Source organism: Sceloporus occidentalis, unplaced genomic scaffold, assembly GCF_023333645.1.
Source record: "Sceloporus occidentalis isolate IW3139 unplaced genomic scaffold, rSceOcc1.0.p SCAF_31, whole genome shotgun sequence".
NCBI lineage: Eukaryota > Metazoa > Chordata > Lepidosauria > Squamata > Phrynosomatidae > Sceloporus > Sceloporus occidentalis.
The window spans coordinates 7,094,898-7,113,361 of NW_028317011.1; the positions used below are offsets into that span (position 1 = coordinate 7,094,898).

Sequence of the window (18,464 nt, forward strand, 5' to 3'; positions counted from 1 at the left end):
TATGTTATTTTTCCAGTGTAAATGTTACTTATAGCTTTCCGTGAATCATGTAGCAAATCTATAGTCAGTATTTTTGAAAGTTCCCCCTTTACGCATTAACTACGGTAGTAAATATCAGTACAAAAAAGTCCACTGTGGGCTTTCGCCCGTGTGAAATAAGGCGGCGGTGCACAGGATGTGAGTGGCCGTCACATCGCGAAGACTCCGCCTCTTTCCTTTTTTTTTGACGACTTTTCTGCGCCTGCGTGCCGTGCTGTCTGACCTTGCCTACAGTCACCATGTTGTCCCGCAGCACTGTCCTCATCTTCCAGCCGCAATGGTGAGATTAAGGGTAACATGATTTTAGGGTTTAGAAGAGTTGCTTGGGGGGGGGAAAAGAAAGTAGGACATGGCGCTCTGTGACACGCAGTGGGTTTGGTAGGGGCTTTCTTGGTCGTGTCAGCCGGTGTGTAGGCCGCAGCCGGTATCTACAGAAGGGGTGACCGTAAGAAAGAAAGAAAGGCTAGCGGGCACGGAGCCGGTCGAGTGGGCCTTATTCATTCTAGGGCTGTGTATGGGCTTTCTTCATCTTGAGGACCTGGAGGTCCAGCACCGCTGTCTGTTTGAATGAAGGCAGGTGTTAGGTTGAACTTGACGGATGCCTTTGGCTGGCCTTCCTTGTCTGACAGCTGAGTGGAGACTCTAAGGGTTAAAAAAAATACCACAAATGGTGTATTAGAATTGTATATTCTTTACCGAGGAGTATTCGACCTAAATGGCCTTGAATCATGTTGAAATGTTATTTAAAGGATCACATGCCTTGCTTTGATCTGACATTTGCAAAGAATATAGCTAATTTGCCATTTCTTTATTAAAGCTGCCAGATTTGAGTATATCGCAACTGGTGTCCTCTCACACTCCCTACCTCACTCACTCACACTCCTTTATATGCAATGCTGATGAGTATATATTCTCATTACTTGACCTGATTGTGCTGTGATGTTTCTGTGTGTCTTTTAACCTTAAAAATCTATTTTATTCCCATTGAAATCTGTCTTTGTGTATTTCAGCCTTCATCCAAGCAGTCAGGGGCATTAGGGTCACCTTATGTACCATTTAGGGTGATCTAACCATAACCACCAAGTACTCTGTTACATTATCATTTAAATAGGTTTAAAACTAAAAAAACACTTAACTGTTGTGACATGTTATTTAGAAGATGACATGTATACTAGTGATTAGCTGTTTCAAATGACCCTTGTATATCTCACCTCAAGTGTCATTGACACCGATGAGCACTGCTTTAAAGTGTTCTATATTTCTAAGTACATGTGAAGTTCTACAAAGTTAGAGGACAATCCAGTGTGATGACCTCTCTGGGTTTTTCATGACTTTGCTTGGGCAGAAATTGCACTTTTATATTACGTGCCATTCTCCATCTATTACTACTAGCTGTATATTATATACTTTACCGGCAGCTGCAAACTTTATCTGACTTTCTCCCCCATCGTTTTAATAATGATTGCAGATATATATATATATATATATATATATATATATATATATTTGATTCATTCTGTATTGTGTGTCTTCACCTGTGTAATAGTCTATGAAATACAAATATTAAGGTGTCTATTGAAAGCAATTTGTACAAGGGCTATACTTTATCTCTACAAGCACGATTATGTTCCTCCTATTCACGTTAAGAAAGCTTCCTACTAAGTTTATTGTGGGATCTGGCCAGAGATTGTAGAGCTTTCTACCAAAATATATTGTTTTCAATGGTTGCCTGATTAACTTAGTCACAAGGAAAACTTAAAAAGAAAACCTCAAACATGAATCAGTTTGACACCTAACCTAACCACCTGTGCACTCTTTATACATAAATGGTAAATGCCGTTTATACATGCGGGCTAGTCTTATTCAAGGACGCTTGCCTTTGTGATCTTTGTGACTTTACAAGATATTTCTCGTCTTCGTCTGCAGGGGCCAGGTCAGAAATATGGCTACTCTAAAAGACAGTAAGTACTGTTTATTGATTGCTCTCTTCATGATGTATGTTCCTAACGTTGTGTGTGTGTGTGTATGTATATATATATATATATATATATATATATATATATATATATATATATATATATATATATATCTCATGTTAATTTCGTTGTTTTATCCTTAATTTGTTAGTTACAAGACGCTTAAAGTCCATCAAGAATATCCAAAAGATTACAAAGTCCATGAAGATGGTGGCTGCAGCAAAGTACGCTAAAGCTGACAGGGAGTTGAAACCAGCTCGAGTATATGGAACAGGATCTCTGGGTAATTTTCTGTAGTTATTGGTGGCATGGCATAATGTATCATCTGCAGTTTAGATGCCTTCTTTTTAAGACGAAACATCGGGTTTTTGAGGGCACAAGCAGAACGTTTTTTCCACCTGCAAATTCTGAAACTGTATGTTATATCTCGTGGCATAACCCTGCAGCTGTTTAATGATGTTATATGATTCAAGGAGTAGTACTATTTCTACATTGTTTGTTTATAGCACCTTTTTCCATTTAGTCAAACTAACATTTTTTTTCTTTTCACAACCTAATAAGCAGTACTATCGATCCAGGTTCTAATGAGAGATCTGCTTTCCCTACCATCGTTTTGCCTCTTATGTAGTACTATGTAGGCTCTTTATATGCGTTTTATAGTAAAGAAAAGGAAAATAGATACATGATTAGTAAATGGAGAGAACAGTGTAATCTGAAACATACTTTTTGTTTATTTAAGGACACTTGACCACTATGCGATATAGTAACAGATCCATGTTACTTTTTATTTTCATAGCCCTGTATGAGAAAGCTGAAATTAAGGCTCCTGAAGACAAGAAGAAGCACCTCCTCATTGGTATTTCCTCTGATAGGGGTCTCTGCGGTGCTATTCATTCCTCTGTTGCAAAATCCATCAAAAATGAAATTGCCAACCTCTCTGAAACTGGGAAGGAAGTCATGGTGGTTGGAGTTGGGGACAAGTTGAGGGGTATTCTTCATAGGTAAGCCTCAGCCAAAAAGTCTAAAAATTGCAGTCTCCGGTTTATTCACAAAATACTATTGTTGAAGATCTTCTATTCCCGCACAAGAGATCAGGCTGTCTCGTACAAGAGCCCCACAAGTGAATCTCTATCCATATACCACTGGAAATAGTGTAAAAAAAAAATATATATATAAAAATGTCCTCCAGTGTTCTGTACCCCTATCGCTAGAAGTAGAAAATTAAAAAAGAAACAAAAGGCAATGCAAAAACAAGTACTATGTAACGCATTCATCTAGCCCCATTAGGGCATAAAAAAACCTTTGTATTGTTGTGATCAGGCAACGTCGGAAAAGAGGAATCTTGGCTGAACAAACATATGGTCTGGGGGGCTTCACCCCTTGACTATTTGTACCTATCTCTGCGTACCAGCTGTCTCGTTAAGATTAAAGGGGCAGATAGCAGCCTTGCATCTTACTGGGCACTTTGTACCTTTTTAAATTAAAAATCAATTAACAAAAATGTAAAAGCAGTTTTGTCTCGACTGTGCCCATTTTTTCGAAATGTCTGCTTGTTCTTTTAATGTTTTGTCATCTCCCGCCCCCCCCCCCCTTTTCAGGACCCATGGACAACATCTGCTTCTAACCTTTAAGGATGTTGGCAGGAAACCACCTACTTTTGGTGATGCTGCTTTAATTGCATCTCAGCTGCTGAATTCTGGCTATGAATTTGACCAAGGAGCGGTTGTGTTCAATCGCTTCAGGTAAAAAATGACTTTTTCGTTCTTTCTTTTTAATGTTTACTATTGCTCTTGTTGAACCTAAAGTAATCATTCTTTGTTGTGTTCTTAGGTCTGTCATCTCCTACAGGACCGAGGATAAGCCAATTTTCTCTCTTGATACTGTTGCGAACTCTGGTAAATATTGGTTATTCCCAAATAGACCCTGTTTTGTGAGTAACGAGTAACCTAAATGGTACAGTCACTAATGTAATGTCTTTGTGATTTTCACCAATTTTACTACTTTGCACTGCGATTTCTCCACCTATTCCTGCAATGCATGTCAGGTTATTAACAGTATAATGCCCTTGACAGTCCGTCCGAAGAAGACATATTAGAGTAATTTTGGTAAAAAACACTTACCTGACTTAGAAGCTGCACCTTGGAGAAGCCACTCTTGGCAGGGAGGGCACTCCCTTTGTTCCAGTCAACTACACTGTGGGCTCAACAACTGATTTCAGAGTACATCACGTGCACGGAGATGTTTGACCAAACACTTCTGCGCTGGAAATAGCTTTTGAAAATGGACATGAGAAAATGTGAAGGGGCCACACAGCTACTATATGCATTAAAGTGGATTTGTTCTGTTGTGAAGTTCAATTGGGGATAGACCTTGGTGGCCAATTTACAGTTGAGTCATGCAGAGGCAACTACACAAATCTAGGGATTGAGGGGTCAAAAGCAGTATAAAATGTTTGGAGATATTAATTCAGAGAAAGTAGCTAAACATTTGTAAAGGTGGGGCAATAGCCCCCCAGGCCGCCCGAAATCTAATCTAAACGGCCGCTGGGTGCTGATGCCGCCGGCCGGCGCTACTTTAATACTTTTTTTTAAAATTTAATATGGCAAGCCGGATCGGCTATTAAATGGAAAAAAAAAATAGTATTAAAGCAGCGCCGGCCGGCGGCATCAGCACCCAGCGGCCGTATGCGATGACCGCCAAGTGATGGGAGCAGCGTGAGGGGTGAAAGCTCCCCCCCCCCCCTCGCACTCACCTTTCACCCCTCACGCTGCTCCCATCACTATGCGGCCATCAGATTGTTGGAAATCGAATCTAAATGGCCGCTGGGTGCTGATGCTGCCGGCCGGAGCTACTTTAATACTTTATTTATTTATTTTTAATATGGCAAGCCGATCCTGCATATTAAAAAAAAAAAAAAAAAAAGATTAAAGTAGCTCCGGCCAGTGGCATCAGCGGCCGTTTAGATAAGTTTTCCAGCAGTCTGATGGCCGCATAGTGATGGGGGCAGCGTGAGGGGTGAAAGGTGAGTGCGAGGGGGCGGAGCCACTTCACTTGACTTGCCCCCCAGGCCTTAGGCTGCCAGCCCTCCCCTGTTTGTAAACTGGTAGGTGGTCCATGTTAAAATACCCAGACAGAATTGGTTTGTCTCAGTCCAATCTAGATAAACATTATAATCTTGAAATAAAAGAAAAACCTCAAGTAGCAACGCAGCAGAAACAAGGCGGCAAGCTGTTCTAGTAACGTCACTATGCTGGAAAGTTTGCATTATGATGCATTGTGCAGCTATTTCTGGAAGCTTTGGAACGTCTCTTCTGTGTTCCTGATTGCCTTAAATACGTTTAACCCTGTTCATTATAAACTTTTTGGTAATTGAGCATAATGAGCCAAAGTTTTCTCTGATATTTATTTTTTCTGTAGAAAATATTGGTATCTATGATGATATTGATGCTGATGTGCTGAGAAACTATCAGGAATTTACTCTGGCTAATGTCATCTATTACACACTGAAAGAGTCCGCTACGAGCGAGCAGAGCGCCAGGATGACTGCCATGGACAATGCAAGCAAAAATGCCTGTAAGATCCCTTTTTTTCCCCTCCTCTGGAGGTGGTGATTTTTGAGTAATATAATGGTTCGGGGTACTAATCTTCCAGTTTAGGGGTGCAACATGAACGCACCACTAACCTGTATTTTTCTTTGCAGCTGAGATCATTGATAAGCTGACATTGACTTTCAATCGCACCCGTCAAGCTGTCATCACCAAGGAACTCATTGAGATCATCTCTGGTGCTGCTGCTCTGTGAGTAGAAACCTTATTCCCATTATGAGACCATGTGCAGGAATTTTCATGTTTACAATATCATGTAACAAGGACTGCTGATGGTAGCCAAAGTATTTAAACAGATTTCAACGGAAAACTGTGGGCTTGCTTACAAAATGCATGAAATTTTATCCTGGAGTAATGGTATCTAAAAAGGCCAGTAGAACATATGCTGCATGCAAATAGCCTGCCAAGCTCTAATTTGAAACTCCTAAACATGTAACAGGGTTCACTGTAGATGCTCGGGCTGTAATGTTTTACTTTATGATGTGCTTGCAGTGCAGAAATGGTAACTATGTGCGTGGATTTGCAGTTAATTTGAAAGAGTATACCTATATGCCGACTGCATGGAGATATGGGCTCTATGTTTAATTATGTCTGTATGTAAATATTTTGTGCCGCGTAAACAATGATACATTTGTTTTGTATTTTTGCTACCGAGTGTTAGTTTTACTTATACGTTCATAACATAGCTTGATGTATGCTGTGTGAATTAAGTTGCACGATGTGTGATTTCTAACTTGCTTGCTCTTTTTCTAACACTTCCACCAGGGGATGAAAATAGTGCTGGAGTTAATCCATTGTCATGAGGTAAAACCACTTGTTTTATAAGAATCGGTGATAGCTAAGATAAATAATCTTATATAAAAAAAAAAAAAGTTATATAATTAAACTGACCGATTAAATAATTGTAACTTTTGAACTTGTAAATGTTGGCATTTAGAACAATAGATTCTAATCCATTAGGGTTTCTTATTGTCCTAACGTGACGTGATTTGTGTCTTGAGCACACGCAGTCCACTTAAAGTAATGGCTTGGTGTTTATTACCAATTTGCAACCTACATTTTGAGATAAACATGTGAATCAGGAGTTGCTTAACTTATGTAGCTGGAGCTAACCAGAGAAAATTGCTAAGATCTTAATGATATATATTTTTTTGTTTTACTTTTTAGATAATGTATGAACCTTCTGGCGTGACAATGTGTGCTTTTACATGCCTCAGAATATGATGGTTCAGTCTACGAAGAAAACGATATTTGTAAATTCTATTACAATTAAACATCTTACATGGAATCCATGTGTTCTGTTTGAGTCTGTGTTCTCCCTGTCGGTGGAATTCCCTCTGAATGGTAGGTAGGAGGGGGCTGGTGATGAAAACCAGTCCGCAGCCTATAGGCGATATGCGTGCAGCCGCACAGCACACTCGTACACGTTTGCTTTGTGTATCCAGGAGCCCAGGTGCACACCGAAGAATTACATCAACTGCGTGAACTGGTATTGGGCACTGCCCCTGGTGTGCCTGTTGGACAGGGTAATTCTGAATCTGGGTTATGACCTCTATTCATGCCAACAAGCCTCTGAAAAAGAGGATTGTATTTGGTCATAGTTTGGATGTATGAAAACATGCTCTCTACCGTATTGGCTCGAATATAGGCCGCACTTTTTCCCCCCACTTTAAGTCTTTAAAGTGGGGGTGCGGCCTATATTCGGGGTCTAGCGCCCGACGCCCAGGACATGCAGTCCCGGGTGCTGGGCAGGGTTAGGATACAGATCCCCCGCAGCGGTGCAGGGGACCTGCATCCTACTCCCCGATACGCTTAGACAGCCTCCCCTGCCAGCACTTTCCACGGGGGGGGGTGCCGGGACGGGAGGTTGTCTAAGCTTTACCTTTGCCCCCAAGACTTACCAGAGGAGACTCCCGGGTGTATTGCCTTAATTATCCATTCCATTCTCTTCGTACTCACCCTCCTTCAAAACTTTGAGTTCACTATCCGGGACACTGTAAAAAAAAAAAAAAGTTACAGTTTATTGTCTAGACACTGACCACAACCTTATTATATGAATTTTACATCTATAAAAGTGGACACTGTACCGTTGAGGTGATTGTATTGAAATTTGCTATTTTTACATGAATAAATATTGAACAATGTTCTACCATGATGCCTGTTCTACATACTGGAAGTCTTGACTCTCCATCAGGGATTTATAGGTGGCGATCTCCAGCTGATGATCTTCAGCTTGACCCTAAGGAAGGTATATTCCTTCCTTGTCTCTGCCTTTTTATACGATACAAAGGAATTGAACGTTGCCATTTGTATTAGATCAATGGCGCAACTTTCTTATACCAAATCATGCCCTTGTGTTAACCAAATATGGTTTCGGCCAAGCCAACACCAACCATGTGCTTATTGTAATCTGCAATGCACTTTGGTTTAGTGACATTTTCCCCCAATGCACGTTGTACTGGGGACAACATACACTGCTGCTTTGAATGACGTCTCGCAAAAATATTTTCAAACAAAGAAAAGGAATCCCAGCACTCCAAACAGCTATAAAAAAATAAAGATTTTCAAAGACAGGGATGCTTATGTAATTGTTGTCCAGGTACATATGATATGAATAAATAAGAAGGGATACGATGAGGTCCCAGACAAAGATGTACCCTGCCTCACTTTCAGAAAGCCTGTAAAGTTTGTTATTATTTTCCAACCAAAATTAATTTAATCCTATCTGTGAGTTGCTAATACACTTCGCAGTTAGGGTACAAACACTGAGAGCGTGCTTCCTAATTTCCCCCTTGGGTGTGATTTTACCAGCAGACCAGTAGCAATGTAGCTTAAGGCCCAGCAATGGCATGGAGCGTATTCGTAACCATAAAAAGGGTGAGCTACCTCTGTACATGCACTTTTATGAACTTCACTATTTAAAAATAAATTAAGGTTTTATTCACAAGGGCCAGGAGTCCCAGTAATACATCTCAAGCTTTTCTGCAAGTTTTCTTGGGTCTGTCTGCAAAGGTTAACCTCTACATTTAACACTGGATAGGGGTTTAATGAAGACACACCCCCCCATGGGAAAAAAATCCGAGGTAGCCCAACCGCTAATATACACTGCACAATTAACATATTAATACTTACTGTGGGAACTGCTATTGTCACTGCTGTTGTGTAACTATTTGTTACTATATGTGGCACCTTTTGTTGTTTTCAAGTCCTGATTTACATGTTGGTACCCAGGGTGGTCTCCACGTGTTTGGTGTATAGGACAGGACACATTCACTTGCATGAAAGCCAATTGCACATTAAAACCACCTGGATTTTCAGTTGAGCCTCCACTCGTTACACTATTTACTTGGGCCTATGGCTCGTGGTAAGAGAGGAAAAACTATATAACCTTGGCCATGGGCTGGGGCTGAAATGGCACTTTCTTGACTTTGCGCCCAAGTTTCCGTGCGGTACAGTTTTTCACATCTGGAAAGCCACAGGAGCCGGGTCAGAAGACTCGGCATTTTGGCCTCCATTACTCCTTGAAGACTTTAATGGATCTGCTCTTCAGAGGGGATCCTAGAAGATCCAACCCACCCTTGATTTTGGTAAGGGAGTGAAGGAATAGGCTGCCCCGAAGAAGATTGGGGATTCGATCTCCTAGTGGCCTTAACTCCACTAGAAGACCTTTTCACCTTTCATCACCAACAAAGGAAGTAGGGATTGCGGTCTTCACAAAAAATAAATATTTTACTATTTGGACTGTTGCACTGTATAAATTCTGTTGATTCTGCACAATAAACCAGATTTTCACATTGAAATTAAGCTTTTGAGGAGGTTACATGTTCCTAAAAGGCTATGTGGGAAGGCTCCATACCAGTATCAGTCAGACTGCGAGCCAACTGATCCATTTATCAGATCTGGGAAAGCCAAGTTGGCCGTGTACAACCCAAGACGTTTATCTGGAGTCATTGACGGAATAAGGGTCATGGTGGAGCATTCAATAGCCAACAAGAAATGGGCATACAACAGACAATAGTGGCGAAGAGGAGGGCCAGCTAAGTACCAAAATAGCAAACCCCCCCCCCCATGAACTACCTGTGGGCTTGGCAGATAAATCAGGAATGCTTACAATCCTAATCATGGTGACCTTGACCATCCAAAACTTCAAACGGAAGAGATATGTGATGTTTTTGTGTAATAAAGCAACATTTGAGATACAATAATAATCAACCACTGTGATGGTTTACAGGGAAAAAGCAATGAGCGTTAGCGGCCTTTTTAATGCATACATTTAGGATATACACACGTCTTCAAACACATGCGGTGCCAGCTCGGTTAAAAACATTGGTACCCATAAGATTTCTTCATTAGCCGAGTGACACCCTTTAAGAGTTCATCACGGAGCAACACCGTATTTAAAGACGGAGACAAACAGATCGTTCGTATAACAGTCCTTATAACAATCATTACTTGTTGGAAGGTAACGATATTTTGAATGAAATCCCCTGAATTCGGGCCGCACGTACTGAGATAGTCTCCGACAGTGCGTTACTCTAACAATCTGAACCCTCGCCCACATTCTTAATAAAACCCGATGTACGCGTATTTTGCTCACACACATAATGACGGAAAATGCACTGGCGCTAAATCTAGGACCCACAGCGCTCCGCCTCCTTAAAACACCTCTTTCCTGTTTCAATGGCTGATTCCCGATCTTCGGATTGCAGCCGGAAGTAGTGTGGTTGAATTGCTCTGCAATGGATTGGTGGAGACTGAAGCCTGTGCTCCAGAGCGGCGAGGGGAGGAAAGGCCAAGATGGCGGCAGCAATGAAAGCGGAGAAGGGGCCGAGCGGGTAAACGAAAAAGAAACGAAGGTTCCTAAACGTGTAATGGGAGCGGGATAAGACGGGATGTGTGAGAGCTATTCGCGCTCGCTGCTGCGAGTGTCGGTGGCACAAATTTGCCAGGCCCTGGGCTGGGATTCTGTGCAGCTCACAGCCTGCGACCTGCTCACCGACGTACTGCACAGGTACCTTCAGCAGCTGTGCCGGGGAGCCCACCGTTACTCCGATCTATGTGAGTATATCTTCTTATAGTGTCCTAAGGGGGTGACAGCTTGGCGCCATGAGTGCCTGCAATAACGTAGCGGTTCTTACCAGATGTCAAGGAGTTCTGTGTCTGTTCGTGCGCCGTTGCTCATGATCTGTTATTTACATCCGTGCGCACGATCCGCGTGATATACGGCTTTCAATTGTAATCTTCCTAATGTTTAAAGCGATCTGAGTTGTCTTTAGTAAATGAAACGCTATTTCCTCCACTGCTCGGTGGGCCTATCGCCTGGAAAAGTAGCATTAACCTAAAGTAATAATGCCTGATCATCTGTGATGAAGCACTGAAAACTTACAATGTTACAAGGCAGAGGTTCAAGGAAATCGCGATGAATGGGGGTATAGGTCCCAATATCTGAACCGACCAATGATACATTAGAGTTCCCTAGAAGAAACTTTTTTTTCACTCCATCCAGCCTGTAATGTTCTACTTTCTTCTACATATACAGCTTTCATCAGATAAGTCAGCTGCACCTGGGCTGCTTTATCTTCATTGATCTGTTATAGCATTTGAGTATAAATGGTGTCTTCAGACATTGTTTATAATGATTGTGATGGCTGAAGTATCAACCTGAAGCCTATGTACACATTTTAATCTATGGACTGTACTTGTTTGCTTTAATAGTTATTGTTTCAAATTTCAGCATAAATCTGTGGCTTTTATGAAGTTATATGCAAAAGCTGTGTTGCTGTAAGTTTAAATGATCGAAGCCGTAGCGGCAGAAGATTTTTTGGCCTCTCTTCTGTCTAGTTATAGGCGAGTGTGTTGTGTAAATAATTGTTTGGAAGACCCAGTGCATCTGTTGAATAGTAGTATTAAATGTGTCCAAATTCGTCAGTTATTTGGCAATATGCAACGTCTGGTTTATTCACTAAACAACGACTTGGAAGACTTTATCTCGCCATCAACTATCCGTTTTGACACATTGGCAACCCGGCCACTGGGGAAAAAAGCCAATTAGGCCCATCATAAGAAATAATCACTAGAACTAGCTGTTCTTGAATCTTCGTAATGTACAATATACAATACTTTGCTAGATTTCTTCAGCTTTTATTTTAAAAGCGGACAGGTTAGTCGGTAAACCTGAATTTTTGGTGGAAATATTTTTTATTTTTATTTCAAAGCGTCTTGAAAAGGTTAATTCGCGGACTGCTTATTTAATAGCAGATCTGTTTTGTTATGATGCAGTGTAAATCAACTTAATGTTATACCAAAACTTTCTAAAGGACTGCAGAACTTTATTGCAGGTCTCACAGTGTGAAATAAATAAATAAAAACCATACTAAATCTGTATTGGGGGGGGGCTGATATTTTGGGATGAATTTCTTTTGCTTTACAAATAATCAAAGGAACCTTTGGTTTCTTACATATTCTGTGTAGCCTGTCCTTTGTGACTCAGATTTTTATAGTTTTGACAAAAATGGCAATTTGTTTATAACTAGAGCTGCACAAATTGGTGTAGACAGATGTTCTAATGAAGACTTGAAAACCTGCTGTGCTTCTTGTAGCTCCTTAGCAGTGTTTACTTATTGTATAACTAATCCTAACCAGTCTGCCATTCATTGGGAATCCAGTCTCCTGTTTAATAGAAGAGAACATGAAGATCTGTTAGAGTTCTGAGCTGGTGGCTGCCTTAGGTGCGCGGGATAATTGTGGAATTTTTTTTGGCACGGGGATGAGTGTCCTGCTCAAGGGTTAAGTTTTGGTTTTACAGCAATCCAGTGAGGTACAGAATTGACAAAATGGATAAACCAGTAATGTTTTGGTAACTAAAGGTAGTAAATGGAGAATTCTGTGTTCATCTCACTAGTTGTCTTGAAAGATGTCGCATTTTAAAAATGTAATTGGGAATTGGTAAATGGATAGAATTGGTAATGATATTGACTGTCAAGAGAGCTGATGGAGGTGTGTGTGTGTGTGTGCGTGTGTGTGTGTGTGCGTGTGTGTGCTGTGATGTTCATTGCTATACATTGTACAGGGCCAGCCAAGCCTTCCTGCAGCAGAAGCGTGGTTGACCCTTCATAATTTATAGTGAAGTTGATGAGCTGAAGAGACATCTCTCCTGTCAACTCTCGCTTTAGTGAATAAAAGTAGGTTGAAGTATATGTAGAAGTAAAAAAGGGCAAATCTGTATGTATTAAGCAGGCAGCCTGGTATAAAGTACCGTATTTTTCGCTCTATAAGACGCACCTGCTGATAAGACGCACCTAGATTTTAGAGGAGAAAAAAAAGGAAAAAATATTTTGAGCTAAAAAATGGGCTAAAATATTTATTACAATAACTGAATAAGCTATGAACACAGTAAGACACACACACACAGACACAGTAAGACACACACAGTGAGACAGTGAGACACACACACACAGTAAGACACACACAGTAAGACCTCCCTCCCTAACCCCCCTTCTCAGTATCTCCCCTCTAACTCCCTAACCCCCCCTTCTCAGGATCTCCCCTCTAACGCCCTAACCCCCCCTTCTCAGGATCTCCCCTCTAACTCCCTAACCCCCCCTTCTCAGGATCTCCCCCCCCCGCCCCGGTCACTTACCTTAAACTCCTGTGTTGGAAGCGTGAGGCGTTTGTCTCGGGTGCCGGCGCTTCACTGCTGAGCGCCGGCGTCTGACGTCATATGCCGGCGCCCAGCGTAAAGCGCCGGCACCCGAGACAAACGCTTCCAACACAGGAGTTGAAGCGCTGAGGCAGGCGGCGGTGGCGGCCGCCGCCAGCAAAGGATTCCTGTATATCTGTCAGGCAGGGGGGCCCGAGAGTTGCCGAGCGGTTGTCTTCAGCAACCGCTCGGCACCCCTTGGGTCCCCCTGACTGGCAGAAATCCAGGACTCCTCTGCTGGCGGCCGCCGCCGCCTGCCTCAGTTGCGACCCCGGATTTATCGGCGTATAACACGCAGGTAGGGTTTAAGCTCCGGATTTTAGTTAAAAAAGTGCGTGTTATACGCCGATAAATACGGTATATCGTTGCCCCCCCCCCTCCCTGCCTGCCTGCATCTTCGCTCCATAAGACGCGGCTGATTTTTCATCCTACTTTGGGAGGAAAAAAACTGCGTCTTATGGAGCGAAAAATACGGTATATGTATTTTGTAGGCTGAAGTTATTTCTAAGTCTTTAGATGGCCACCTTTTTCCTTAGCTGGAGGTAACAAGGTCAGGGCAAACTGAAACTATTACATCAGATGACTGATATTTATGACTTAAGAGATGGCCAGATATCACAACAATATTACAGCTAAGCGAGATTAAAGGGTAGATTTATAAAAATCCCCCCCCCCCCCAATTAAAAGTGATCTGGCAAAGCTCATAAGAAGAATGAAGGTGTTAGTTTGTATAACTTCAGCCACTGGTACCTGGATGGCTACACTGATACTAAAGCAGAAATACATCCTCCTGGTTAGGAAATGGTTATCCTGTTCATATACCATCAGAGAGCCCTTTATTTGTTGTGCTAGGTAGCCAAGATATCTTATAGGTACCTGAGGTGTGACAGTAATTCTCTATCTTGATATATTAGAATCATAGCCAACTTTTGTCCGGTAACACAAAACAATGAAAGTAAATGTATTTCTATGTTGATCAAAGTGAATGGTGGGTGGCCGTGCTCAGATATTGGCATTTCAGTGACCCAACATTAAAAACAAACAAAAAAAACTTTGCATATTATTTGCTTACCGAGACAGAATCAGCCATACAGAATTTTACATAGTAAATTGATATAAGCCGTTTAATGGACTGCGTATCTTTATGCTGTTAATATAGCTGATTAAATATTGCATTTTTGCCATTTATTGCTATGTCACAATTGGTTTTTTTTTTACTCTTACCTTTTCCTGGAATGTAAGTGGTGAACACCTGAATATTCTTGAAATGGAGCGAGATAATATGACAGCTGGTCACATATGTTTACAACATTTGTCTATCAATCCAAAATCTGTTCAGATGTCAGCTAGACAATTTAACGGGATCATTGCATATGGATTATAACCTCCAAAATGGAGTTTCCCTAACATTTGATTGTCTTGTGTTCTCAGATGGACGAACAGATCCAGTTTTGGACGATGTTGGCCAAGCCTTCAAGTTAATGGGTGTGAACCTCAATGAACTGGAAGATTACATCCATAATATCGAGCCAGTTACCTTTCCACATCAAATCCCATCCTTCCCTGTCAGCAAGAATAATGTATTTCAGTTCCCATCTCTGGGAAACAAAGATGTCGAGGATCGCAAAGAATATATTCCCGACTACTTACCCCTCATCGTTTCATCACAGGAAGGTACTGTCAACTTGCATGGCTTTTTTCCTGCCATATTTTCTTTGTAATATGTACTTTTTTTTTTTCAGTATTGCGCAAAAGCATTCTTGTTTCTAGTGAATTCTAGTCTCCATGGCGACCTGGCACACAGGGTTGGTTGAGCCCTGTTTACAGATGCACCAAACTTTTAAAAGAACAAACAAAAAATAGAAATTGCTGCTTAATTAGCTCATATAGCAAATGTAAGAAGAGTCCCCTTTTCTGTGATGTTTTGGTTTCCCTTTGGGCAAGGGAATGGTAGTCCAATAAACTACAATGATTGTCTTCAAAAGAGAAACTTTCTTTCCGTTTGCCTATATAGAGAAAAAAAAAGATACATTAATAGTGTTGTTTCAATCGGCAGGGTGGAGCAGATATTTTTTAGAATCTCCATAAAAGCCTTAGTGTTTTAGTATTATTGGATAAAAAATATTGATCCTTTAGGCTAAATAACTGGCAGAAGCCAACATGCAGTGAGAGGGAGTCTACACAACATTACATTTCCAGTTAATCATCAATGGTACTACGCCTTATTAAATTAAATATATGGTCACTGGGTTCAACAAAGCTAGCTCCTCAAAGGGGGTTAGTCAGGGCTGTGTATGTCCTCTTCTGGAGCGAGAAATAAAATTTGAATAGACCCCAATGATGCCAATATGACACTATTGGGAGTATACTGTAGTTAAGAGATCCCGGTCACCTGTAAGGACCCTACATTGAGATTTAATAATGTTGTGATACTCTGTGCAGTGCCAAAAAAAAGCTATAAACCCACCCAGATGTTAGAATAATTGTAGTGTGCACAGGGGCACTTTGGCCTTCTGTAATGCATTTCGAATTTTCCTGTGACAATATTGCCAAACATGCATAAAATATATATCAGCAGTGGGATCTGTCCCGTAGTTCTAACAAATGTTGGATTCTTCTGCATATATTGTAAATTTGTCTGGGTACAGTAAACTTGAAAAAGGGATATCATGTAAAGCATAAGCGTTAACACACAGGAATAAGCTCTACTTTTAATCTCCAAAGTAAAAACCGACAAATCCATGGGACCCGGTAAGATGGCTTATTAAAAAAGATTTTGGCTGTCCTGGCAAAACCGTTGGCTCATTTAACCAGTCTCTATCCTGAGCAGTAGTTCCAGAAGATTGGAAGTTGGTAATTTTAGTAACCACTTCACAAAAAGCGGTAGCAGGAAAGACTTGGCCGACTACAGACCAGTAAGTCTTGCTTCAGTATCTGGAAAATGTAATATAAACGATGCCAAAGGATTGCTTGCAAGATCAGAAGCAGCAGACTAATCAAATAGAGCAGGTAAGAGCAATAGGAATATATTTCAGTAAAGGATTTGGCACTGCTTCTTATAGACTTTAATAAATAAATTGCAGTTTTTGGATGTTGGCAGCTGCAGTTTAACATTGATAAATGTAAAATAGTGCAGTTGGGACATAAACATCAACACAGAATATAGTATTGGGGACACTGGTAACAGGGACTTAGGAGTAATGAAAGCCGCGTGCTGACTTGTATAGCGAGAAGCATTAGTAGTGGAAAGGAAAGCGGTGATTAACAGGTCTCTGGTCAGGCCTCACCCAGATGATTGTGTACAGTTCTGAAGACCCCATCTTCATAAGGATTTTGACACATTGGAGAGACAGTTTAAAGGAAGGCTACTAAAAAGCATCCTGCTAACCGTTCATAAAATTTTATTAGAAAACAATATCATAGGAGATGTGATAGCGGTAAAGGAGGGATGTTTATTTCAGAGGAGAAATATTAGGACAAGAGGCCATAATATGAAAGTAGGTCTAGTTGTAAGAAAGGAAGAGTGATATATCTATATATTATGGAACAACCTTCCATCAGAGCCTAAAACAATGAGGGAGTTTAAACATGTATGGCATATGGTTATCTTGAATTTAAGAGGAGGCCAAAGACTAAGGTCTTCATATATTACACTTTGGTAAATGAGTGGACCCAACTGCCAAGTTATGGTTCTTACATGGTTAATAGGGTTACCGTATCCTGGTGATTAGAAAAGAGGACATCATAGCTGGTTTAACAACCGTATGTCTACATAAAACAATATAGCTCTCACGTGTGGTCTTGGTCAAGGGGTCGTACAAGTATGGGGGTTAATGAGGGGACCAGTGGATGGGATAAGAGAGAGAGAGATTGGGGACCTGATCAGTCTGAATGGCGGGAGAAAGTTAATGCATGCGTTACACCTGTCTGGCACGTCTTCTCCACTCTGCTCTGGAGTAGCATACGTCTGAAATAGTTTTAACTTTAAAACAGTTGCGCATGCTCTACCCGGACCAACTAATCGATAATGAAAATGAATGACAACTATTTATCGATTATTATAGACTTAGTCCATCTGTTGTTTCAGCCCTAATATATTACTCAACATCTACCAAATGTTTATATTTGTATTGCTATAAAACTAGTATACTTCCTTGATTATATCAGGGGGGCACCTTCATGTAAAATGGCAAAATCATTTTTCTTCAATGCTTTCCATCGCCTTAAAATTGCATTCAAAATGTTTGATGTTGCTTAGCAACAGAGCTCTGTTATTTAACTCTTGCCCTATCTTGTGTATACCACTAGGAGCAGTTGCTTCTATTCCCCACTGCCTGCTTCAGAGCCCTTTAACGGAATGCAATTTAATATGATGCACTTTAACCCCTTAAAGACCAAGGACATATGTCTTTGCAGAACAATGCCTTTAGTCCCGGAGACGCAATATTACCATTTTTTGTTTTGTTTTGCCTCATTCGGTAGATCTTTCTGGTGATAAACAGGAGAGTTGTTGGTTTAATGAAAGCTTTCAGCAATGGTCTGAGTGTATTGAAACAATGTAACAGTGCTCTAAATATATATACACTTGTATTGTATAGCAGGGATATCAGAGCTGCTGCTCTAGCAATTAAATGACAATGGCTTACCTTTTTTGTGAGGCTAAATTTATTTAAAATGTGCCTTCAAGGAGGGCCATATTAAAGCATCTAGTTGCAAAGCAAATGAGCGAAACAGCTTGGTTTCACCTTAATATTTTGTATGGTAGAATGTAGGGCTGCAACAACTAATCGATATAATCGATAATGAAAATCGTTGCCAACGAATTTCATTATCAATTTAGTTGAATCGATTTTTATCGATTATTAAATGAGGGTTTTTTCAGAGCAAACGCTCTGTAAAATACCCCTCATTATATAATCCGTTTAGTCTGACTCACAGCAGCAGCTCCTACTTACCAGCCCCTCCCTGTAATCACTGTGACAACTGGCCCCGCCCCTTCCTTCTCCCAGAAGGCCAGAACCACATGGCTGTGACACTCATCTAACTGTAAGTATAAAATTAATATTTGGGCTACTGAAAGTTAGGGGAGGTGGGGGTTAATTTAGGGGCAGTTATGGTTAATGGGGTGTTTAGGGTTAATTTAGG

General features: G+C 41.0%; 2 protein-coding genes across 5 annotated transcripts in view; both read left to right on the plus strand.

Moving 5' to 3' along the window:
* The first annotated feature begins 278 nt into the window (after positions 1 to 278).
* LOC149298794 (ATP synthase F(1) complex subunit gamma, mitochondrial-like) lies at positions 279 to 5,816 on the plus strand. The gene is made up of 8 exons (XM_089487208.1): positions 279 to 319; positions 1,966 to 2,000; positions 2,167 to 2,298; positions 2,812 to 3,016; positions 3,614 to 3,757; positions 3,846 to 3,910; positions 5,433 to 5,588; positions 5,716 to 5,816. Exons 1-8 carry the CDS (start codon positions 279 to 281, stop codon positions 5,814 to 5,816), a joined length of 879 nt encoding a protein of 292 aa, XP_089343334.1.
* Positions 5,817 to 10,512: 4,696 nt separating this feature from the next.
* LOC149298795 (transcription initiation factor TFIID subunit 3-like) overlaps positions 10,513 to 18,464 on the plus strand; it is a 61,455-nt gene continuing 53,503 nt past the window's right edge. For all 4 annotated transcript variants that reach the window (XM_089487248.1, XM_089487249.1, XM_089487250.1 and 1 more), the window contains exons 1-2: positions 10,513 to 10,678; positions 14,751 to 14,993. In XM_089487248.1, the coding sequence (XP_089343374.1) occupies positions 10,513 to 10,678; positions 14,751 to 14,993 (409 nt within the window). The remainder of the gene's footprint in view (positions 10,679 to 14,750; positions 14,994 to 18,464) is intronic.